Source organism: Sturnus vulgaris, chromosome 3, assembly GCF_052056855.1.
Source record: "Sturnus vulgaris isolate bStuVul1 chromosome 3, bStuVul1.hap1, whole genome shotgun sequence".
NCBI lineage: Eukaryota > Metazoa > Chordata > Aves > Passeriformes > Sturnidae > Sturnus > Sturnus vulgaris.
Genome location: NC_142245.1, coordinates 17,449,023 through 17,474,107, shown reverse-complemented (window position 1 = coordinate 17,474,107; position 25,085 = coordinate 17,449,023). Strand labels below are relative to the sequence as shown.

Sequence of the window (25,085 nt, the reverse complement as noted above, 5' to 3'; positions counted from 1 at the left end):
TCACCCTTTTTGTTTTTTCACCCTTCAGTTTTTAAATGACAGTTTTAAACACACTGTGTTTAAGCACTCTGTCTCACTCTTCTGGGAAATGAGATTGTTCCATGATTGCTTGAAGTCTTTGGCCAAGCATTGTTGATACACAAAAGTACAGCATCCTGACTGCAGTGGTGTGTGAACCCATTTTTCTCCTTCAATATGCACTTATCTTTCTAATTGGGCATTGGAAAACATTTATCTGAAACCCAGTAACCAGTGGCCTTTCTTACTCATTGGATTATATTCAGTGTTTGCACTAGCACTTCATTAGGAAGTAAATAACTATTTGCTGGGGCTGTAAAAAATCACTCTTCCTCTCCTTGTACCTTATCTCTTCTTCCTGAACAAAAGTCAAGAGCCTCTTTCCCCCCGCCCCTTCCCTCTTGGATATACAATTGAATACAAATGATCCAAGGAGGATGATATGCCAGGTATTTTGCACACTCATCTCTGGGGAGCTGATAACAGCAGCCTGTCTCTCTGGAAACAGCCTCTTGGCTGCTCACTCCTGCTGGAGTCAGCAGCTCCTTGCAGGGCCAGGAGGTGCTCGCCTCCCTCGTCCTTCCAGCAAAGGACTTTGGAGCAGGCAATGAGGTTGCATCTGATGCCTTGAGATGCCCCAAGAATAATTAATGCTGTAAGCTCATGGGTGGCAGAATTGCAGACCTCTAGCCAGGGTGGTAGGGTCTTTGAAAGGCATTTCCTTAGCTAGAGGGTGAAAAATGGGCTGCTTCTGACCAGCTCTGGAGATGGTGGGAAGCCAGGTGGGAAGATGGTCTGAACTTCCTCTTTTCCCATGGGTTCTCCGAGTAGCCAAGGTGAGCCCACTAGCCCTGTATTATCCCAGTTTTGGCAGCCTTTCCATGTAAATCACAGTTCTGACATTCCCATGGCAGTGAGAAGGTGGCTGAGTAAATTCCCTTTGGGGACAAGGGAAAGGGCTGGAGCTGGCTCAGTCTGTAACGATGGCCCATGGCTCTCAGCAGGACTGCACCAGCTTTTGTTCCCCTCTGTCCTCCTGAAAGAAAGTGGTGAAAGGCAGCCAGGGCACCTTTATTTCTGTGAAATGGAGTGAAATGAGTGAGGTGACCCATTGGAAGCAGATCATTAGAAATATTAGTGACCTTAAGTGATCTCTCCAGGGCTGGGAGAGGAGGAGGCAGAAAGGACATAGTGTCCTCATTTGTCACATTAGCAGTTTATCATCCATGCTCTGCAGGGCTTATTTGTTTCCCTTGTGAAGGAGACATCCATGTTTCCTGCTGTGGGAGAGCAGCTTCTCCAAGAGGGTTGAACAGGTCCTCTGCAGAGGCTCGGCCTGGTTTCAACAAGCTGTAGTTGCACCAGCCTAGAGATGTATACCTGGCTGTATAGACATGGTCCCTTGGCCAAGTTCTAGCAGGCTTCCCATGTTTTCCAGTCCTGCCTCTCAACCCTTGGAACCCTCTTTGCACCTTTGGCAGCCTCTGTTGAGGGCTGTGCTGGGAAGTCACCTCTGCTGCATTGCTGGGACCTTGCACAGACTGGCTTTTTCCAGAGCTACAGAACAAGCAACAACACTCTTGCCTGTCTAGGAAGGCTTTTGGGATGTCATCATAAGCACTGTTCTTCCCCTCTTCTATGGTGCAGGTTGGATGAGTATTTGTACTTCCTCAAAGCCCTTGTGGGAGAGGAAGGTCACAGAGTGGCCTTGAGAAACGGGGTGTCTGAGAAAAGTCACAACCAAAGCCCAAGACTGCTCCTTCCGAGTTCTCAGGAGAGATGTGAAACTCTGCCCCTGGGTCTGTACTGAAATGCTGTCAAGCCTGAGATGATGTGGAACTTCTGGGGTTTGACTCAGCTGTGTAGAGGTTGGAGGGGGAGGAAAAAGCTGTTCAAGCCTAAGCTTTGCCACTTTCATAATCAGCATGTGGTCTCTCTTCTGTGCTGTTCTGCTGAAGCACTGCACTAGAAGCTTGGCAGAGCCCTCTGTCCTCACAGATATGGGGAACAGAGCTTCTGAGGCTGGGAAAATACTGCAGGGAAAGGGCTGGAGCAATTCAATCAGCAGAGCTTAACGGAAAGTATTGCTGCCATACCTCACTGCCTCATCAGTCTCCACTCCTGTGAAATGTTTACAGGGGGAAAAACCCCAAACTCCTGCAAAAACCCCAGCACCATAAAGGTAACAGGGTTGCACACACAGCTGTGGGACTGTCAGACCTATGCACTATGGTTTGGCTGCTGTGGGCCTGGGTGTGTGAATTCAGCCCCTTGTGTTGCACAGCATTGCTGTACGTGATGGCTACAGCTGGTAAGGCAGATTATTCATCTAGAGAGCTGATTGCTGGCTATGCTGCCTCCCTTGGGCTGAAGCAGGTTTGAACAAGCCCTTAAAAACCAGGTCCCAATACATCATCATGGGTTTTCTGATTAATGTGTCCTGTGAGATTGGGGTTGACATTCACTGCTTGCATGACTTTTTGTAAAGGTCTCTGCTCCTGTACATGCCGGACATCTCTGAGCAGTAGAGATGAAAGAAAACTTCTTTCTTGATTGTTCTTCCAGTCACTGGATTTTTTTATTGTCTCTGAGCAGCCTATAAAGCTCTAGGCTAGCATTAAATGGCAAACAGTAGATCACTTCCTTTCTCCTTCCAAGGCTGCTTAATTTCAGAAGAGTGAAGCCGTGCTTAGCTGAGAAGGAAGAGCTTTAGGTGTGCTTTGCTATTTTATGTTGGTGGCTGCTGGTGGGACCTGGGAAAAATGCCACCAGTTCTTTTTATAGTTTAGTTTGCAAGCTGTAATTTCTTGGCAGAGAAGATCATTGGTCTGTTTTTATCCCTTTTGGCATAATGAGTCATCAAAGATGATATTAATTAGGGAACTAATCTCTCTTGGTTGCAAATGGTGCAATTTCTCTAGTTTGCCAAAGGTTTGTTCCATGCTAGAACTGGACTGAGGGGTGCTAGTTAGTTGGTATGGAAGCTTAAGCTGCTTATCATCTTTCTGTGCATGCAGAAAAATTGAAATTCCCAACTGGGCATAAGAAGAAACTCTTTACTGAGGGACTGGATATGGAAATTCTAACTGGGGAACAATTCTGCTTCTGGAAACTTAACTTACCTGTGAGCTCTCAGCCTGGACTGCACCTATGCTGTTCTGATGTAACTAGAGATGCCTGTGCTGTGGGACATGGAAGCTTTAAAAATGGTAGGATGCAGGGAATTCCTCCTAGTCTGTGTTGTGAATGGCTTAAACACGGTAGGCAATCAGGCAGCAAAGTCTTCATTTTGATACCTTTCCACTGTCTTTATGAAAAATGCTGCTGAAGCTCTGCCTTGAAAACTCATGGTTGAAGGGAGTCAGAAAATGGCCAGAGAGCTTTCCCTGGGAGCTCTGCTTCCCACTGGCCTCTGTGCTGCCATCACCTTATAAGGAGCTTCTGTGATCCTCATCTGCCTAATAAATGTGTGGGGTGGTGGGTGAAAGCTTCAGAGAGAGCTGGCATTTGCTTGCAGGGAACTTGTGTGGCGTAAGGAGAGGAATTCCATGCACACGCCCTTTGTGCAATGGCCCAGGCAAGGAGGGCGATCTAATCCACGGCCTATAAATATCTCCCACGTTCACATCTTCTGCAGACAGTAATGGAGGCCTCGCTGACAGCTGTTTATGGGACACGTAAGCAGCTGGAGAGGAGCCCATTTTAAACCTAGCAACTCGTGCAGTGTTTGACAGCGAAGGGCTCAGTGGAATGGGCACGCCGGTGGAGGACGTGTGCTGTACTCAGCAGGGATTTCTCTCCCTTCAGGCACCCAGGAATTGTTTCAAAGGCCTGCTTTAAATACTGGATTTGTTACTCTATCAGCAGTGCCTAGAGGAGCTGGAAAGCTACACAGCGATTGACTTGCCTGCACTAGCCTTGAACTTCTTAGTATGTTGAGATTCCAAACTAAGCCTTATTTTTCCCCCACCCTTGCACAGATTAGGAAGAGGAGAGAAAGGCTCATAAGCAGAAGGAAGGAAGGGGAAGATCAGAAAATAATAGATGCTATGCTATGTTATGAAAACTCTGCAAAAATAACTTGGATGTCACCAGTCAAGCTGCTCCTCTGGAGTAATTCAGTGCTGTTCTCCATGAGTGTTCCCACCCATCAGGCTTTGAAGGACTTGAAGACTTCTGCATTTGGGAAGGGCTTTATTAGTCTATCGTGTCCCCTGATTTACCAAAGCCTGAATGTGGAGCCACAGCTTCACTCTATAACAAAAGAAACACGAGATAAACAATAGCAGAGGTGGAAACTATCAATGATGTAAGAGGTGTAGTGTGACCTTCAAAAGGAGCTTGTCTGTGGTTCCAGCTGTGCTTGTAGGTGCATTGTCCCTCTCTGCAAGGTCAAACCCATAACTTCTGCTCACTAACCAAAGGCCGCTGTCAGGCGGACAAAGCATTAAGGCATAATAAGGAGAGCAACTTAAAAGAACAGCTTCCAGACTTAAATCTCAATTTCATTGTTGTGTGAAGTTTGTGTTAGAACTTAAGGTGATGGAAAAACTGATTCTAACCTTTTCTGTTTGATTAAAAATCCCTCTGAACTTCAGCATGCTGGCTAAATTCCAACTCCCAGGAGTAACTGCCTTTTGCTAAGCTAAACACCTCCTGTGAAACCTTATTCAGGGAACTTAGTGTAATTATTATCCTTCCCTTCAAATAAATGGTTGTATAGCACTGTTGATCTAATCTGCCTGTCATGCTCCACAGTAGAGAGAATTTAATTTAAAAAAAACCTCATATATTAGCCCATATAGCATGTAGGTAGATGTTTTTGCTCTAGATCCTTCCCAGAGAGAAGACCAAATGCAGTTCCTACTTAGAGGGGCAAAAAAAAAAAAAAAAGACCTTTTTGTTTTGATCTTGTGAAAGCTCTTCTATGTGAGGATGGGTAGAGAAGGTCATGACAGGATCAGAGAAGTGAGTGATAGTGGCATGTTCACATGATAAAATCCCCCACCCACAGAGCAAGTGATTCGGTTCCTCTGTACAACCTCCTGGGGAAGTCTTGTTCGGTAATTGAGAACTGCTCTTGGAAAAAGGAAGCACTGTTGGACACAGATAACTGCCTTTGGAGCGTGGTTCTGTGAACTGGCAGGAACGTGCACTGGCTGGAGGCCTGCGTGCAGCGCCTGGAGTCCTGGTGGGCTTGGGAAATCACATCCTTCCACAGATGTGGGAAACAATGCAGGTGGCTGGGATTGCCCAGGGAGTTGTAGCTTGGAAGGGAAAAAGGGGAAAAAAAAAAGGGGTGTTTGTATTTGCAGTGGCTATCTGGGAAGGGGATGGAGAAATACATGCACCTTCTCATGGCCGTAGTGGAGAGACAGGATTCCGTGTATTTTTATATAGAGAATGTCAGGGTGTTTAAGATTTGAAGTGGGTTTTTGGTGTTTTAGTGGGATTTTGTTTGATTGTTGCTGGGTTTTAAAAAAATTCCTGAAGAGCCAAGCAAAAGTGAAATGTACTGAATAAAGTTATCTGACTAAAGAGGACTATTTGTAAGCTGCCTCTCTGGAAACACAGCCTCCCTAGCAGGTGTGCTGTTCCCTCTGTAGCAGGGTTACTTCACCTCCTGCCCTGCAGTTAACAGGATTGCCCGGTGCAACCCTATTAAGTAACAGCGTGTTTGTCAGTGGCATGTTGGTGTTTTTCCCTCTCTCCCCACCACGAGTGGGGAAGCTGTGCTCTGACAGTGCCAAGGGGTTCCTGAGGGGTGTTGAAAGCAAAGCCCCACCCGGCAGTGCTGTGGTGGTGCCTCTGTGGGCAGAGCTCTCCGTGCCACTGGCCTGCTGCCCCTTCTGGGTGAATCCTGTGGGAACATCCCGGAGAGGCTGGCACAGGGACGAGAAGGGCACAGTGTACTGAGCAGGCAGGAGCTGTGGAATGTGCTGGCATACCCCAGCCATGGTGTGGGGGTAACTGCTGCTACCAGCAACACAGGAAATCTGTTTCCTGTGTAACAGTGAGCCCTTCTTTGAGATTAGTCTAAAGCACAACTGCAGTCAGGCACTGATAACTAACTTACTACCTACCACAACAAGGCCAATGGTTTGGCTTGTGAACTTGTATGCACAATTAGGCACAAAAGTGCCCTGAAAGCTGTTTGATTGCTGTTACAATGAGTTTTTGCCTACCTGAGCACCTCGCCGGAGTGTACAGGGAAGAAAAGACTACCTTCTCCCATCCCCTGAGAGAACCAGTATGTTCTGCTTTTTAAGGAGTTAAATTTCAGCATTACATGCTTGGCACAAACAATGTGCTGTATGAGTGGCCATCAGACAATTGTGCCCACACAGAGGTAGGGTTGATTCACGGTGCTCCGCTCAGCCTCAGCTGGTGTCTGATGGATGCAAATGCCTCAGGAAGACCTGGACAGCCTTAGCAGATGTACTGTGATGACAGTTAAACTGGGGGTCACTGGATAGCTGAACTGGAATGACACAGTTTGCTGGCATTTCCTGCAACTTGCATTTATTGCTTTTGCTTTCCACCATACGATTTTCTCTTACTCCTCTCTCATCCTGTACAGATGCTAAATGGAAACTCTGCCAACTATTACAGCGCACACCCTCTCCCCAAGTGCTTCTCCAGGACTATCCTAACTGCTCTTACTCCATGCCTCTCACTGTCCCACTCTGGGCTTAACTATCACTGTCATGAACATCTACAGAAAAGAAAGAAAGAAGACAGAAGTAGAATTAGTAAGATTTAAGATTGAGGTTTTTTGCATCTGTTCCAGATCTTGATAAATTCGTAGCATTCTCATCTGTGACTGGCAGGAACAAAATCCTTCAATATATTCTTTATTCCACTGAAATGTGGTTGTTACCTCTCCCCTACATTGAACAAGGTGAAGCATGGGTACAATTCCTCTTGCTTTGGCAAGTATGGAGGTTGTGATTAGACTGCCAAGAGAGAAAGATGTTGCAGATGTCAACCAGTCATTCAGCAGTGCACACCCGAATCCAGCTGGGTTGATCTGTACATGCACATTTGGGAATGTGCATAAGGATAATCTCCTCCCTTTGTTGCACTTAGAAAAAGGCATTTTTTTTCCTTTTCAGTTGCATTTCATTTTGCTATATAAAGAAGCAGACAGATCTGGCCTTTCTTTTTTAATAATGTCTTAGGACCAGGGTACAAAAAAGGTTAATGCATTAATTTTTAAGACAAGTGATAAATGTACTGCAATAAGCACATTCTACATACACAGAATATATTTCTCTATATAATATGAACACAAGAGATATAAAATAAGTTATACTTATCTTGGTTTTTCATCACAGTAGGAGCTCAGCTTATATAAAGTGACAACAGGATTGGAACAACACACTGCTCCAAAGCAACAACAAAAACCAGAAGAGTGTGCGCGCACGTGTGTGTTTAGGCAATGAAACAGGAAATTCAGGGAATTCTGCTAAAATTGGATCTTGAAAACAAAAATTTCATAGAGCATGAAAGAAGTGGGGAAGGTCTCTTGGCTCAGGATAGAAGTTCTGGAGGGGATCAAGTGTTACTGTGTGGTGAGGAGGGTGTGTGAAGGCTGACATCTTGGCTAGGTTTGTGGAGGCAGAGAGCAGAGCAAGCTCTGCCCAGCGCCCCTGTGCTGTGCCCTTGTGTGGATCCACTTGACAGTGTGGGGTTTGTATCTGTACAGTGAGAATGGGGCCTCGTAGCTTTCACTGTGCACGATGAGAGCAAACACGTCACTTCACAGGAATCACAGACACCACCACTGTTCACAGAGCAAACGCTACCCACTGGCTGTGAAATGCTGGGTGAGCCTGGAAGTGGTGTTCCTGCCTTCCAACCCACCTGATGTCCACCTCTAGGGCCCCTCCCTCTGCGTCCCTTGGAGTGTGCTCCTCTCGGCCATGCCTGCACAACAAATCTCCCCTGGGGACTGAATGGGAGGGAGCGATGATTGGGAGCTCTGAATGCCTGTCCCAGTGAACAATGAGGAACTCCAGCTGCCCAGTTCAGAGCTCTTTCAGATTTTATTGATGTATTTTTCTTTAAGGACAGGGGAACATTTGTAAAATTTGTATCTTAATGGAGAATCAAGGTTCCTAAAGTTCTTAACTCTGGGGTTTAATATCTAGTATTTTAGTGTGGGCTTGTGTTAATTAGGAAATGCTCTTTATTTTGGCCAATAGCTTGAAGACCTTGTAGTTTCTCTTAGTCTCCTGAAATTTGCAAGACCCATTAAAAGGCAGAAGGTGCAGCCAAAGCTCAGGAGTGATGCTGGCAGTTAGCAGATTTCTATTAGTGCCTATTCCACTCTCCAAAAATGCAGCCCACCTCAGGTTTTCTTCTACTCTTGCTTAACAGAGTCTCCTAGTTTGCAACATCCTTTCTTTACCTTCATATTTACAGACTACACATTAGAAAGCAGGGACAGTACACTGGAAGAGTTAATTGCATATTATCATGAAGGATTGGACTTTTTTGTTCTGCTTTAGATTTTGTTCTTCATACAGCAAAGTAGGTATAAATCCAAATGTGATCTCACATCTAAAGGTATAATTTAAGTAAACATGTTTTTCTAGATCTTTTATTTTCCCCTTCCCTTTCCCTCTCCCCTGTAACCTTCCTTTCACTCTGTTATTTTCCTTTTGGATGGAGGGAGGAGATGGGAAGGGAGCTCATTTGGCAGCTCATGACCCTCCAACTTGACTTTTATGAGATGATTCGCCAAGGCAAACTCCTCATCATCCAGCATGCCATCTTTGTCGATGTCAGCCAGTTTCCAGATCTTGCCCAGCACAGTGTTGGGCAGCTTAGACCTTACCATCTCCTTCTTGGCATTGGCACCAGTTATTTTACCATCGACAGGCGAGAGTGTGTAGAAGATCTCGTCGTACATGGGCTTGTCCCTGGCCACCACCCACTCGGCGTCATCGATCCCTTCTCCGGCGCCTTCTCCGTAGCCGTGGCCGAAGGGGCCGTGCAAGGTGCCCTCGAAGGCTCCTCCCTTCACCATCTGGGTTGGCCGCTGGGACTCTTCCTGGCGGACCAGCACCATGAGCTGGGCGATGTCGTTGGCCAGCATGTCTTCCACTGTCTCCAGCAGCTTGCTCTTCAGAGGCTGGAACTTGCTAAAATCCTGGGCTTGCAACTGATCCTTAAAATGGGACAACACAGCAAGAGGTGAGCAGCATGGCTGTGTATGGTGGAGTAATGGTGTACAGCGGGACGCAAAGGAGTGGGGAACTCGGCATTCCTTTCTCTGACAGCCCTGCTTTCAGCACAGGGTAGAGTCTCCCTGGCCAGCCTTGCTCTTACCTTAATCCTCTCTTAAGTCCTACAGAAAATGACCAAACAGTTCAAGGCAAATTGGTTGTGTGCTCTTGCTACATCCTCCAGCCAGTGCCCTCTACATTCCCTCCCCTTTCTGCACTCTGGGAAGGAGATGCCACCTGGCAAAAGACCACTGTACTCATCACCATGCAGTGTACTTTTCAGATGCCATCAAGTAAGACGTGGTGAGCATGTCTTTACAGCATAGCTCAGATTCTGTAATTTCACAGCTAAGCAAAAGCACTTTGAGTAGGGCCTGCAGAGAACTCTCTTTTATCTACAGAAAGACCTACAGCTTTATCTTTCACCCTCTACTCATTAAATCCACACTATTCACTCCAACTGGATTGATAGGGTTTTTTTCAAACACATTCTAACAAGCAGTGAAGGAGATCTCCTATTGGATATACCCCATAGATCTCATTTCCAACAACTTAGGGAGAATATATTTTCAAAAATAGGCAAATGCTGTTTTCCATGGGTAACTAATAGCAACCTCAACAGCTAGAACTCAGAACAGGTTTCTGCTTGGACTGAAGCCACGCAGCAATGCAGCAGTGTCCAGCACTGCTTGAATATACAATACAAGGCTCTGATCCAAAGTCCTTTGAAGTTTTTGACTTGCATGAACACTGGGCCAGGTCTCAGGTCTGCAGAACAGAAAACTTGCTTATCTGCTTAAAATAGAAAAGGGGCTTTAAGTTTTCACACCTTCCTTTCTCTCTTTCTAGAAACAAAGAGTGATGTAGAAGACAAATATAGCTCTTGAAGAATGTGGCATATGTAGTAGTTTCAGGACACAGCTTTCTTTTTATTATAAATTAACAGTATGCTTAGGCCTAAAAAATCTGCAAATGAAGCCTGGAATTAAAAATAAAGAAAAAGAGAAGAAATCATTTGCTGTAAATGATATTCACGCAAAGATACAAGAAAGGAATGTGAAACTGTAATGCTTCACATGAGCTCTACGTGTAAGAAGTGCTCATGCCCAAATATAGCCTGCACATATTTTAAGGCACATTTCACCACTACACTAGACTTTTCCCACAGGTGGCAACAATCAATGTCTGCATGGCTCTGTTGTATTCTCTGCAGTTACTCTAATGCTCTTTCCTTGGATGTTTGCCAGGATGCCACTGCTTACCTGCATTTTTCTCAGATTAGGGAAGTCTCCTGGTGAGATCTGATGCTCCCGTTCAATCCGGGCATAAATATCTCCCAAGTTGTTAACAAGCTCTTTCTTTTTATTGTCTTTCCCAAACATTGAGGGCATTTCCTTCTTTAGGGAACTGATGATATAGGCATGGACCTGAAGGGAATTAAATTAGATGAAGGTAAATGTTAAATAGCACATCAGAAAATTCTTCTCAGCAGAGTATCTGTGCCTAGGACTTGGCTACATCTTGTCCCACCCTGAAGAGCAAGCTCAGCTCCTCAGCTTGCCTGGACCTGTGAATTGTTATTCCAGAGCTAAATGCTCAGCTGTGTGCTCTGGCTGTGCTGAGACAAGGTGTAATCCTGAGCATACAGACAGTGATATTCATATGCACTTTCTGGAGGGAGTGGTGGGGTTTTTTTTCTTTCACTGGTCATGGCCTTCAAGGGAACAGTCCCCTTCCAGTCCAAACATACAGGTTCAGTGTTTTAGTATAAATACCAGTCCTTAACTTATGCAACATTCTGGCTTCTCCTTTTTTTTTTTTTTTTTTTTTTTTTTTTTTAAATGGTGAACCAAGCATCTCTTCTTGAAATGAAGACCCTTGCACTAAAAGCTTTTCAGAGATCTTTTGATCTCTTTTCTCAGTTCACCCAGGGATTTTTAGGGGCTTCTTTCAGTTTATTTCAAATACTCAGGGATACTACAGGCTTATTTATTGTTTGTGTGAGTCTCTACTACCTCTGCATCCATCTAAGCCAGGTACCTCTCTTGGCTAAGAAAGTTTAAAACAAAAGACCTAGAACTTATCAATTCCCTTTGCGTATAATTCTGGTGTACCGAATTGGTCCTAATGCTCAAGTTGCTACCACAGAGAAGCTGCTTTCCAGATCCCTTCAAGTGCTACCTGCTTTGATCTGTAGTTATCTTCCTCATTCTGGCCTGCTGGGATTGACACACCAAACAAAGGAGGTGTTTTCTTCTCATATTGGCATAAGACTCATATGCTGGGCCTGAATTAAATGGGATGGAAAAAGAGTAGGATCCACCAGTTCTGCAAGCTTCTCCATAGGCTGCATGCTGCAGACAGCCCAAACCAAATGCTTGGGCTTCTAGACCAACACCTACCTTGGCCAGCCGTGCTCGCTTGATGAGATCATTCAGCTTCCTGAGGGCAGCATTGCGGGGCAGGCTCTGGATGTCCCTGAACAGGTCCTGCTCCTCTGCCTCAAACAGCTTGCGGTTGTCGGGGATGAGCAGTGGATGGGACCAGAAGGAGCCGATGTAGACTCTGATGACCTCGGGAGTGTTGACAATCTTTCCCAGGGACCACATGAGGGCACCGTACACCCGCATCAGCTGCTGAGTCTCTATCTGGTCAGCCTTGTTGAGAACAACTCTCATCTTGTCCTCGTGGTTCTTCAGGGCCTTGATGACCTCAGAGAATTCATCAGAGATGTCCAGCTTGTGAGCATCAAAGAGGAGAATGATGCGGTCAACTCGTTCTGCAAACCACTCCAGTACAGCAGCGAAGTCATAACCTGCAAGGGGGGGAAGAAGAGCAGAGATGTAGCAAACATGGGAGTAGAGAGCCTACTTGCTGTATTCAAACTACAGCTGTGCCTAACTGAGGATAAGCTTGCAAGGAAGTGGTTTTCCCAGTAGAGAAGGTAGCTTGATAAAGATATGAGGCAATGTCCTCCACATGGAAATGTCACAGCATACAGTTAAGGACAGCTCTTGTCTTCTCCACATTAAGAGATCACCCAAAGAAGTCGTGAACTTGTGCTCCAGATCTTAATTAAAATGTACCTCAAGGAGCAACTGCTGTATTCAAACACCTACTGTAGAAGTCTTGTATGTAGCAACAAGAGAGGTCTAGTTTGTGAATGACTGGCCATCAGCATAGCCTACAAAAGGCTGCAGAAAGCTGGATAATTAAAATACTTACACCCAGACTGGTTTGAGATGTGTATCTCCACTGCTTAATAAATCTCAGGTCTTGTCTAGCTGTGCAAGACTAACTTTGTCCCATTTAATTCAAAACCCAGCATGCAAATAATCTTTCTTACCAGAGTAATCACCCTGTCATACCTGCTGCATGTGCACAAAGCCAAATGATTTGTGTTCACTTAGCCAAGAGCCTGATGCTTAGCAGACAGCATTGCTGTGAATACCAGAGGCAGACAGACCAGGAACAGTGGGCTCAAATTTCACGTGCCTCAGGACTAAAGATAATGGATTCCGTGTCAGACTGGGTCCACCTCTAAGCAGTACAGGGAATGATAAATAGTGTGTGGAGAAGTCCCTAAAACAATAGTAATGACAGCAACAAAACGACCTTTTGTCTTAGCTCTGTGGTGTTTTTTTTATCCTTCTCTAAAATCTTGGTGAGAGACTGGTTGGTTCTCTCCCCCTGCTCTGTCAGGCTCTCCTATGCTGTGCAACATTTGGGGTTATCTGAGTCACCAGAGTGCTGCACTTTGTTAAGGGAAATCAGGACAGAGCAAATGCTATTTGCATTCAAATCCTTTAATATACTATTTTAATCTTGGCTTTCATGAATAAATACATGGTAATTAGTTTGGTGCTTTTTCCTCCTGCTCCCTTTTCTTTTTCTTCTTTTTTTTCCTTCTGTCCCCTGTAAAACCTAGAGGCAACCAGTGCATCCCAATCATTAGACTGGAACTACAGAAGGGAGGATAGCAGAGCTCTGATCTAGTTTTTTCATGCTGGCCTTGTCTTCCATATGACTAAGCAAACTGGAGTGAAATCCTGGCCCTCATGTCAGGAGTAAAGCCTGTGTGAAGCTTCTCTTCAGCTGGATAAATTTGCATTAAGTTTTTGCCACTGAGAACTTGTATACAACTTCAAAGAATTATTACTGGGCAGTGTTCTGCTTTGGTCTATTACAGTTTGCTCCTTACAGGAAAAGGGGGTGGCAGAGTGTGGATGTGTGAGGTGTGTGTTCTTGGATGTGGACACTTTGCCCTGCCTTCTTCCATGGGATCTACACAAATCTCAAACGAAAGATAGATGTTCGTCCCACCAGTGTCCTTCTGCTCATGAGGACACTGATGTCTCCTCTAACAAGAGCAAGCAATGCTGGGCCCTGGCTCTTTGCTCACCTATGTTTGATACTGAGAACTTCAGAGAATTCAGAATCAGTATTAGCTTTGAAAAGACCTTCTGAGCATTCAATACGTTATCTTGACAGCTGTGTATCTTGCTCAATCCGTGTGTCTGACCTCAAACACAGTCAGAAGTCAGTTTTTTAAAATTGAAGTAAACTTGATTCTGCTTGCTTTCAGATACTAAACAGATTTTTTTAATCTTAGATGCTAACCTCAGCTCTTTAATCTCAGGTGTTCTGGCTGCTGGGAGCTCTACTCCACTGCTCAAATTGCCTATCTGCTGCAAAGATCAGCATGCTGACTCCTTCCTAACCTGTGCTGAGGGCAATGGCAGCAGGACAAAGTCGATGCTGAATAAATACCTCACTTCACTTGGCCTAGGTTCAGGCTGTCAGCTGTCCCTCTGCAAGCAGATCAATGGATGTGCAAACAGGGACCTCCCATGCCCCCTCAAACTTTGCTAAACAGAAGATATAGAGACTTTCTGTTCACTTCTGCCAGGGCTGGAAGTCATCTGGCATGGCAGGACAGTTTATTCTTCATACGCAGAGCTACACAGCTTGCTTTTTCATCATGGAAGCAGTGAGTCAGGGTGACTTTATTTGGAGATGTTTGTGCATTTAACCTTGTTAAATCTCATGGACTGGGATGTTTTCTTGTCAAGCTGGCACATGTTTGAATTGTACCATAGCTACTTTGTCCAGTCTTTTTCTTGGGAGAACCAAGTGGAAAACAGTCATGCTCTCTAGCCTACCTTGTAATGCTATAGGGATGTCCTTTCACAGATCATGTGGATGGTTTCCCTCTGACAGTAGAGGAGCAGTCACTGTTATGCTCTGTGTTGTGTTAATAGGGGCTGTGATGACTTGGAGAAAGTGCCTGCACCTGACACTCAGTCCACCTTGCAGGCATTTAGTAAAAGTGGGAACTGATTATTTAAAAGAAGTGAGGTATAGAGAAAAAGTGTAATTGTTGTTTTGGTATTAACTGAGGACTTGGGAGACTGACCTTAGTCTGAGTCTCAAGATTTGTCCAAAATTATCTTCAGGTGCTTAGCTCTCATGATTTTTATCCCACATCAAGCCCGCATCCACAGTAGCACTTAAAAGGGTATCTATTTCCTGAGCCTCTTTCCTATTAACAAAAACAAATGTTGTTCTACCCAGCAAGAAAAGGGAATTAATATCTGCTCAGATTCTTTGTATATTCCCAGCTGCTACAGTAACATACAATGAGTCCTGAATGTCCCTGTGGACTTCATTAAATGTTTAGATTGATTAGCAGACTTTCTTTCCTGGCTTCTTTGCTTGTTCAGATATTCTCCTGACAGCTGTCCTGCATATCTCCATTAAAGAGAGAACAAAGCCCTGGAGAGTAACACTTGCTGTTGACTGCTCTGAAACATCACCATGGGCTCATTTACATCCCATGCTGGGACAAAAGCCCAACCCACACCCTTCCCTTGTATGTCCCACTTGCTCTGCCTCTGGGGAACCTCTCCGGTTGGTGCCCAGCTAAGCAAGAAACAAGTCTTGTGCGTGATCACAGCTGCATTCCTCTGTATGGAGGTACTTGGCAGGAAAAACAAGGTGTAAGTGCTTGTATTCTGTTCTTAAGTGATGGAACGCTATAGAGGGAAAGAGAGAAAAATTATCCCGAGTGCTGTAAATTTCCTTAACACACAGCATGATGTGGCACAGAGCTCTGTTTACAACTATCTACTTGGAGCCAGTGACTGTAGTGGTGTTTAGGAACACAGTGCCTAGAGAATTGCTACAGATGTGATTCATGGGGTTGACTTTTTAGTCTTGCTTTTAGTGTATAATAGAGTGGATTGTTACTGAAGTATTTGGATAGCAGGATGACAGTGTAAATGGCGAAGGGCAAGCTATTAATAAAGGTGTTTAAAAATAAGGTCTTAGATTAATATTTTAATGTTTAGTTTGGAGCTTTCATTTTTGAAGGGCTGTGAAGGACACAGAACTCGAGGCATTTTGCCTGGCTTCAGCCAGAGCTAGAGGTGTTCAACACCTGAAAACATGAGGCTTATTCTATAACTAAATTAAAGCATTATAGCCTTGCTTTGGTTTCTTCCTTCCTGGCCCATTTTTCATTTCACAGATACACTGGGCCTGCCTCTTTCTTCCAGCAGTTTATTACTGTGTGAGCTTAGACCAAGAACTTATCTTCATCTGCAGTCAAATTAGGAGTTTTCCTGGTGTCACTTGCTCATTCCACTGCAAATGTGCTATGTCTCCTTATGCCTCCCAGTGTTGTAGGGTGTTGCTAAGGCCTGTCGCAAAAGCAGGCAGTCACTCTCTCTGCTTTGGCAGTGTTTCAGGGATGGATGAAGCTTTGAAAACAAAGCACGGTTTTATTGTGAACTTACAGGGTGGTAGGGAACCCATCCGCTTGCCAAAGCTGCATTAATGCAAAACCATTATTACAGGGATGTTCAGACACAACTGTAAAGGGAAGAGTTTGCTGTTCAGTAATGCCTCTGTTGTACTTGCATCCCTGTTGAAAAATATGCTGCATATTTAAACATTCTCTAACATCACTGATTCAGCTTTTTTCACAACCTCCAGATAAGGTGAATGTGAAGAGAAAATGAATTCAAATCATACAGTACTAGGAGGACAAGATGAACATGATAACAATTTTATTCTATCGGATGTTTTTTTCATGGGACAGGTTTCCGTCTGACAGCATGAGAAGGACTCAACAGACTTAACACAAAGCTGACAAGTCAGCAGGACTGTCAGTGGGTTCAGCCTGCAGAGAAAATGATCTTGCAGACATTCTGCCACCTAGACTCTATAAGGCAGGCTGGCCTAATGAATTCTTGTCTGTGCACCACTGGAATACCTGGCACCGTGCATTTCACCAAGATCTGGCAGGATTATGCAATTACATTCTGTCAAGTCAGATCAGGCATGATACAGTCTTTATGCTGACAGTGGGAAGATGGATGATGCCTGACCCAGCACAAAATCTGCCTGGCTATAAGATTTTAAAGCCAAATTTAAACCAGCAAGGAGTGGGCATGCACTGGTTCAGCATTTCTCACCATGTAGCTACACTGGTTGTTGGTTTAGGTTTGTTTTGTTTGTGCTATTTTTTTTACTGGTAGCAAGCATACTACTGATTTCCTGTCTTGTGGAACCATAGCCACAGGTCCTGTGGTACTGGAGTTCGGGGGGGTTGAATGGGAACAGTGAGATCAAGAAGTGCTAAAAACCCCAAAGCTGCTGTTTTGCACCAGGTATTTCACAGCTTGCTGTTATTACTGCTGTAAATCATGCTGCTGCTTTTAACAATTCACCTCTTTCCTGCTGAATATTAGTCACTGGGAGCTTCCTTCTCACCTTTCTAAAGCTGGTGTTATCTTTCATCATAGAGATGAAAGATTTACCAGATTGTGCCACTCTAAGGCAGAGTTTTATGGCAGTGTCCTGATTTGTCAAATGGGACACTGGCTCTGATTGTCTGAGGACAACATCCAAAGATGGGACAGCTGACATGCTGAACACTGACTACCTAGAGAGGGGACAGCTCTGGGGAGATGAAAGGAAATGAATGCTCATTCCAGGAAGCTTATGATATAAATTTTTATAATCAAATAAGAGGGTTTTGAGGCTTAGTCTAACTGGTCACAATGATGTCCTGCCTGAAAGCCCTTCAGAGTCCAGGGAAGAAGACTTATGTCATTGCAAAACAAGCAGGCAGCCCACACTGGAGGGGGAGAATGTGCCAGGAGGGGCAGGTGTTACCCAAATGTGACAGATGGCTGTAAGCAAAGGAGAAGGAAGGTCAGAAGAAAATGAGGGGAGGGAGAGGAAAGTGACACATCCCTTTGAGGACACACAAAGTGAGTGGGAGGCTGTGTTGGGTGGCTGTTATGAGACCCAGAGAGTAATGGTGCCCTCGAGAGAAAAGAGTAAGAGTATCAGAGAGGAAACAGCTGGGACCGGGTGGAAGAACAAGGATTTGAACAAGTTTCTCTTGAGGTGAGGAGCTGGTGGTGCCAGCAAGGAGAGGACAGAAGGGATGACAAAAAGCAAGTGATGGGTACTGGATACACCTCACTGCAGCTCATCCTAAAACACCTGTGTAAAAAGCTGCCATACTCCTCTCTGGAAGTGGCTGCCTTCCAAGGGAATATAAAGAGATTCCTGTAATGCACATCCGTGGGTGTGTTGGGAAATACGCAGAAGGCCTTTGGGATGAAAAGATTTATTTGAATGTCGCATGTCCTAATTTCTAGAGCAGGCCCAGCTTGCCAATCACTTCTGCCTGTGCCTATACTCAAAGAAATAATCTGTCTTGGAGCTGCTGATTCAGAGCACTGGGAGCTACATCCTCCTGCCAGTGCTCCACATTTCCTCCTCCTTTGTACCAAGAACTAATGGAAACATTAAATACATTTTGGAGGCTTTAAGGTTTCCAAAGCAAAGGCAAAAGGACTCAAAGCACAGCAGATCTCTGATCTGAGCTAGCAACAATGCTAACATTTACATTAACCAGTACCTGGAGTGCCAGATTGCATGGCCTGTTGCTTTCATGTTGTTTACTGCAAGGGCTTCAAGGTAGGAAAGAGACTGGGAGCCTGATGGGGCTCTCACTTTATGTCACTGGAAAGTGAACAAAACCTCACTAGGCACATTCAGCTCAGGTGGAGCAAAACTGAGGAGAGCACTGTCCAGAGCTAAGTTGCCCTATAAACAGCCTGTTTAGCTCTTGTGTACACACAGCCGGGACTTGTCCCATCTACAACTTTGTATCTTTGCCACTTGTGACAGATGGGCCTGAGGGTTACCTGCTACTTGAGCCAATTCTCAAAACAGTTTTCTAGACAGATTTTGAGATCGCAGAAGGCACCTTAACACAGGCCAAGTTTTCCAGAGAAGTCAGTGTATAGCAGCATTGATGTGTAGTGGGATTCCAAGAAAGATTTTTTACTATAGCATCCAAACAACAAATTCTGATACTATAGCAATACTATAGCATCCAAACAAACTGAATTCTTCTGCATTCATACTTTAAATTTCAGGAGAAATCATGCTTGAAAAGCTGGCCTGAAATGGCCAGCAGTAACCGACAGCTCCCAGTGACCAGGAAACACATTCCTTCTCCATTGTTACTCAGGATGCTGAAAGAATGCATGATGGGCAAAAACAATGCAAATTGATGAGATGCTGATGGCATGACCATCTTCCCTCAATGCAATAGATACTTAGAATATTTCTGGAGTGCACAGTGCACAACAAATGGACAAGCTGCACAGCTGTTGTAAAAATCAGACTTGTTTAGTAACACAAATTAAATGCTTGCTGTATGTTAACGAGAATAGAAAAAATCTGTGCAGCCATTTAATCTTGTTCTTTTGTGCTACTTTCTTTTGCTCTTGCAGTTCTGGAACTGCAAAACATATCAGTATTTCCAACCCTAATCATGGAGATAGTCCCTCTCTCCCCCTCCTCCTATACTAAATAAAATAATGGTTTGGCTTTCTCAAATCCCAAATATAATCTTTTATTTGCATGCTGCTTTCAGGTCAGAAGAGTTAGGCTCATGGCTTCACATATTTCTACAAATAAAAATGAGAACTGTACAGATTTTCTTCTCATTTTTGTGTTGTTTTTAAGAGGAAGTGCAGAACAGTGTGACTGTAAGAGCTGAGCATTTCAGTGGGACAGTATGTGTTAAGTAAGACTGTCATAAAATCAGGCAGGCTGGCAGAGCAGCTGTAATGGAGGTGAACTGGAAAGTCAAAACTACCCAGTGCACTTTCACCCTCCCAGGCAGAATGAAATACAGAATATAAGCAAACATCACCAGTGGGGAGTATTATAGCAAATATTTGAAATGCCTCCTTTTTAGAGGCTTTCAGGGTGGATGCCTTTAGTTTCTATCATGCTGTTGCTAACACATGTGACAAAGCTCCTCAGAAAAAAATATTTTTTGTTGCCATTGTACCCTAAACAGCATTGCATGAAGTGGGAGAACATCAATTCCCTTGGTGTTTGTCCTTTTTTTCCAAGCATGGCTATTTGAGACACAGCCAGGCTGAGAGCTCTGCACTGCCCAAGACTGTTGCTATTAGCATTTTTCTTCTTGCTGTCAGACTGGTGAGTGACTAAATGTCTCTGGTGCTGAAGCTGTTGGTCATTTGGGAATTCTACTTTCCCAGGAAAAGGGTGAGGCTAGTTGATAAGGTTTTTTCCCTTGGTTATGGGATGCTTAAGACTGTACTGAAGCCAGAATGGAACTGGTAGAAGGCTGGGAAAATGCTGGAATAGTGTATACTGGAAAGAAAGCCAATGGGGAATGACACTGGCAGTCCTTATGTCCTGGCTAAGACCCTGTGGTCACTGCTAATGCAGGAAAGGGAGAAAGTGGAATATAGAGTGAATATAAAGTAAGTGTTCAGGATATATCCAGGAAGTACTGCCCCAGAAGAAGGATCAAATACAGCTCAGCCAAGGTGTCACCGAACTTGGCAGACTGGAACTGCTCAGCTCAGGGCAGATGTAGGTCGAGACAGATGGGCAGCAGAGCGTGCAAAGCTCAGCCCTCAGGGATGGCACTGCCACTGAAGCATAAGAGTTCCTGCTGCCAGGTGGCTCCATCAGCAGGGCAGACTGCACAAGGTGATGAATTATGAGGAAGTCCTCGCTCCTGTCTTGGCTCTGCATGACTGATCTGTGGCCCTCCCCTCTGACCTCATTTATATCAGTACAGTCATCCCCTCCTAATTTTCCCCCCCAGCAGGCTGGCCTGAGCTCATTATGTGACACCAGTACAGTGCTTTGCAAGTGGATGGCATTTGTATTATTATCAAATTGTCAAATCAGACAAGACTGTGCTGCTTTGGTACAAACACCTCCCCTATAGGCATCTCTGCAGCCTCATGCTCCCCTAGAAACAATAAATACCAAAAACGACACAGAGCAAGGGACAAGGCAATGCAATCATTAATTCTTTAAATGCAGACATAGATTCATGGCCCAGTCTGTAAAAAAAGATCAAGAGAGAAATGGCTGCCTTCCAGGCAAGGGTAACACAGAAGCAGTGACAGACAGGATGCTTTGGTCCAGGACATCCTGGAAACATTTCCCATAAAGCCTGTAAATGACGCCTGTGCATCCTAGGAAGTCTGGCTACCACACCTGTGACACCGTGGGTGCCCACTACAAAGTAGTGCATGAGTCAGGAGCTCAGTAGGTCAAATCAGTGCAGGCAGCTTTTTGGCTACACTTTTGATGAGAGCCTGAGAGCAGCAGCTGCTGTGTCAGTGCTGGTGATGTCACTGCATGTCAAAGGGATGTGCACTTCAGCTATGACAGACTGCATCATCCTCAATTGCTTGACAAGCCTAAACCTGCAGTTCTGCTACTGGGAAAATTCATGGGCTGGTCTGTGGGGGAAGGGGGGCCCTTTATGGTCATGCAGTCCTGGAAGAGAGCCAGCTCAGAGCTTTGTTTCCTCGGATTATACAGCATTCCTTGGAGCAAAGCTTAGTAGCCATTTGCAAAGCTCTGCTGCTGGCTGTAGGAGACTGAGTGCTGCTAGCACTAACACCAGCACCTTGTGCTTGTGCACACACTGGCTGTGAAGGGACTGTCAGATCTGTCATCTTTAACAGCAACAAGGCAGTGAATTTAATTCAGAGTTGAGTTCAGACAAGTGAGAAGCTTCAGAACCCAGACTTGGCCCCTGAATCAATCCTTTAAACCCTGTTCCCTTGCTCCTGCCCTTTGAAACATGGATGCAATAACAGGAACAGCTACTGCTTTGAAATTCAGGGGTATAAGGTGGCTCTCATGGATTGCTAAGCTTTGACAGCATGGTATTCTGCTAAGCTGACACTATATAGATTAACTAATGATCCTGACATCTAATGGGGAAGGAGACAGACTTGTGATGTTCCCATTGAGAGGAATTTCCTATTTTTAGAAATGCTGCTGGTTCTCATGGGATGGGGAGGCTGGGAAAGCCTGCCACATCTTTTACATCTTTACTTTCCCCCTCAAATTTATAATAGATTGCTGCTTCACTATCTACTCTCTTCCCTGACATCGCATCCCAAGTACCCCAGTCTGAGGCTCTTAGAACCTACTAAGCATTAAGGTAAGCACCTTAATTACCTTTTTAACCTTAGAAAGGTAAGATGCTTATCTTTCTAAGGTAAGAAAAGCATTCCTGTTCCAAGCAGTTAGGAAAACTTCTGTAGGACTCCCACAGGTATTGCTTCATTCCCAAGTGAAACCAGAGCAGGCTGGGAAGGTATAGAAGGAGCGGAAGAATTTTGTTGTGTCAGCCCTGTCTTGTTTTCTGCCTAGACCATGTTACTGCTCTATCTGCCTCCAAAACCAACTTGCTAACGAAGTCAGCTGGCTTGTAAGCTTGGTGGCAGAGGTGTCAGCCTCACCACTTTTTCCTATTCCTCTTCCATGTGAGCTGGGAGGTGAGTACTCCCTTTCAAACACCGCAAGATAAGCTCAAGCCAATGCCCGGCAGCAGCCCTTGCTAAACACAGGCACCTCAGCACTCTTTTGACTCTTCCTGCTCCCTGTAGACAGAAATTGCTGGAGTTGTCCCAGCCTCAACAAAGCCATATTGACCTAAACCAGATGAAGATCTTGTCCTGTATTTATTGCAAGGTCATCTGACTTGGCCCACATGATCACTTTCAGTCTGTCCCGGATATAAATAGTGACAATAAATAAATAGTAAATAGTCCCACCTACACTGTACATTTAACTGCTGTGATTAGATTAGTTGACAGGTCGTGACAGCCCCCTTGTCTGGCTGGAGATACAGCAGAGCAAATTCCCGGGATGGCAGGATGATCAGGAGATCAGGCCGTACTCCATACAGAGTTGCCTTCTGGCAAAAGGGTCGAATGACCACACACTGTAGTCACAGGGCCAATGTGCCAATTTTCTGCCCTAAGTGCACTTAATTGCACAGGGGGCAGAGAATTTGTCCAGGAAGAACCTGTTCCACATGCTGAGACAGGCCTCCAGTTCTACAAACATGTATAGCTTGCAAAAATGTACAGAATTGGGACTCCCCTTTAGCCTCCTCAGCTGTTTCCAAATGTTTGCAGAGGCATTATTGGCTTGGGTTAAAGTACACCAGTGACTTTTGTAACAGTGCAAGGCTGTGTTTTAAGCATGTTCTGGCATTGCTGGCATTTATTAGAGTAGCTGCAGGAAGTATAGAACTGTTTAGGTTAGAAAAGATCTTTAAGATCATTGAATCCAACTGTAAACCCAGCACTGGCCTCAGCCCATTGATCTGTCCCATCCATTCAGATTCCTCTACCCATTCCTCTGCAGAGCCTTCCCATCCTCCAGCAGACCAACACTCCAGCCCAGAATGGTGTAATCTTCAGACTGGCTGAGGGTGCTCTCAATCCCCTTGTCCAGATCATTGATTAAGATATTAAACATGACTGGCCCCAGTACTGAGCCCTGGGGAACACCACTAGTGACTGGCTTCCAGCTGGATTTAACTCCTTCCACCACCACTCTTAGCCTGGCCATCCTGACAGGTTTTCACCCAGAGAAGGGTGTGCCCATCCAAGCCACGAGCAGTTTCTCCAGGAGAATGTGAGGGAAACAGGGGCATAGGCTTTACTGAAGTTTAGGTAGGCAACATCCTCAGCCTTCCCTCATCCAGGAAATGGGTCACCTTGTCACAGCAGGAGATCAGGCTGGTCAAGTAGGACCTGCCTTTCATAAGCTTGTGCTGTCTGGCCTGATCCAGGATGATGATCAGTTCCATGACCTTTGCCAGCAACAAGGATCAGACTGACAGGCTCTAGAATGGGACACCAAGACCCACTGGAAAGCTGACAGAGAAATTTTTGCAGAAGGAGCAGCAAGAAGTGCCAGTGTATTTTGCAGGAGGGTATTTTTAGTTCTGTAAACAGCTGAAAAGCAAGAAAATCTTGCAAGACATGTCAGCACTTGAATTAGTGAGGAGATTTGGATACGGAGCTTGAAATTACTCACCTTTACCACTTTTTAATTTTTTTAATAACAAAAATACTTCCTCCTAAGCAAGTTTCCTTCACTGTGATAGTTCCACACCAGAAGTGGTTGCTTTCAGTGGCATTTTTTGACTGGAAAAGGTCTACACACATAATACAATTCTTTTTCATCTCCATAACACTTTCTGCTGAGGGAAGGAATGCTTGCACAGCATATTTTTCAACCTTCTCATAAAGGCTGGCACACCTTGGAATTTCTGATCCCCTAGCAGTGCAAAGGCCCACACTGAAAAAGGTTAATGTTGAGGGTTTTTTGTGAACTGTAGCTGTACTTTATTGACATTTGTTTACTAGCTAAGGTTCCTGTGGTGGAAAATCCCAGCAAAACAAACAAGACCTGACTCTGTGCAAGGTGGCTGCTCAATTAAAAGAAGAAAGGAGGTCTCCAAGAAAAATTTCAATGCAAAAGTGTCATAGGACTTGGAAAGTCATGAGTCATCTGAAATCTTATGGGGCAGAACATGGAAATACGGGAAAGGCCTCAGCACTTTGGGGTAGAGCCTGTGCTGCTGAAACTCAACTGTGTGCACTGTTAATTGGCAGTATGCATGAGAACTGATCTCAAACCTGAATGCTGAGATTACTGCTCTTGGCTTTCTTCCAATGAAATGGTGCAGAGCTCCCAGCTTTATCTAAAGAACCTTCCAGAAATGCAAGCTATGCCACCATCACCTTAGGAAGCAAGACAGTGACCACAGGGGTTAAGCTTAAAGTACGAAGATGTTGTCAACTTCAAAGGGTGAGTCTGAGAGTGACCTCAGAAGTTCACTAAGAGACTCTATGCTATTCCTCAGCTCCAGCTACAAGGGTCTGTACTGACAGGACAAAGGGAATCTGAAAAAGGGTAGGCTTATACTGGATATTGAGGAGAAATTATTTACTGTGAGGGTGGTGAGGAACTGGCACAGCTTGTCTTGAGAAGCTGTGGATGCCCCATCTCTGGAAGTGTTCAAGGCCAGGCTGGACAGGGCTTTGAGTAACCTGATCTAGTGGAAGGTGCTTCTATCTATGACAGGGGGTTGGAACTAGAGGATCTTTAATGCCCCTTCAAACCTAACCTACTCTAGGATTTTATGATTTAGTGTCCAAAGGCTTTCCAGATTCCCCACTGCAATGAGGAACTTGAATGCCAATGGTTCTTAAACCCAATCCTCCTGCACTAGATTTAGGAAGCTTGGCCAGTGCAAGAAACCAGATTGATTACAATGGGGGCTTCAGCTATGGATCATCAGTAAGCCACTGAAAGCAATTGTTTCTGTAAAGCAGACAGGTATTACTTGACTCTGATAGAAATCTGTTCCATGGGGAAATACTGGACTGTGACACAGGTACTGCTGACCTTTTCAGCAGCCTTCCCTGAAAA

At 44.9% G+C, this 25,085-nt stretch overlaps 1 protein-coding gene across 1 annotated transcript in view; it reads right to left on the bottom strand.

Annotated features, from left to right (window-relative positions):
* Nucleotides 1–7,171: 7,171 nt before the first annotated feature.
* The window catches only part of EHD3 (EH domain containing 3), a 30,301-nt gene continuing 12,387 nt past the window's right edge, over nucleotides 7,172–25,085 (bottom strand). Inside the window, exons 4-6 of the mRNA XM_014877442.2 lie at nucleotides 11,654–12,066; nucleotides 10,514–10,678; nucleotides 7,172–9,193 (exon numbers count right to left, since the gene is read on the bottom strand). Of these exons, the coding sequence (XP_014732928.1) occupies nucleotides 8,666–9,193; nucleotides 10,514–10,678; nucleotides 11,654–12,066 (1,106 nt within the window). The 3' untranslated portion in view covers nucleotides 7,172–8,665. The remainder of the gene's footprint in view (nucleotides 9,194–10,513; nucleotides 10,679–11,653; nucleotides 12,067–25,085) is intronic.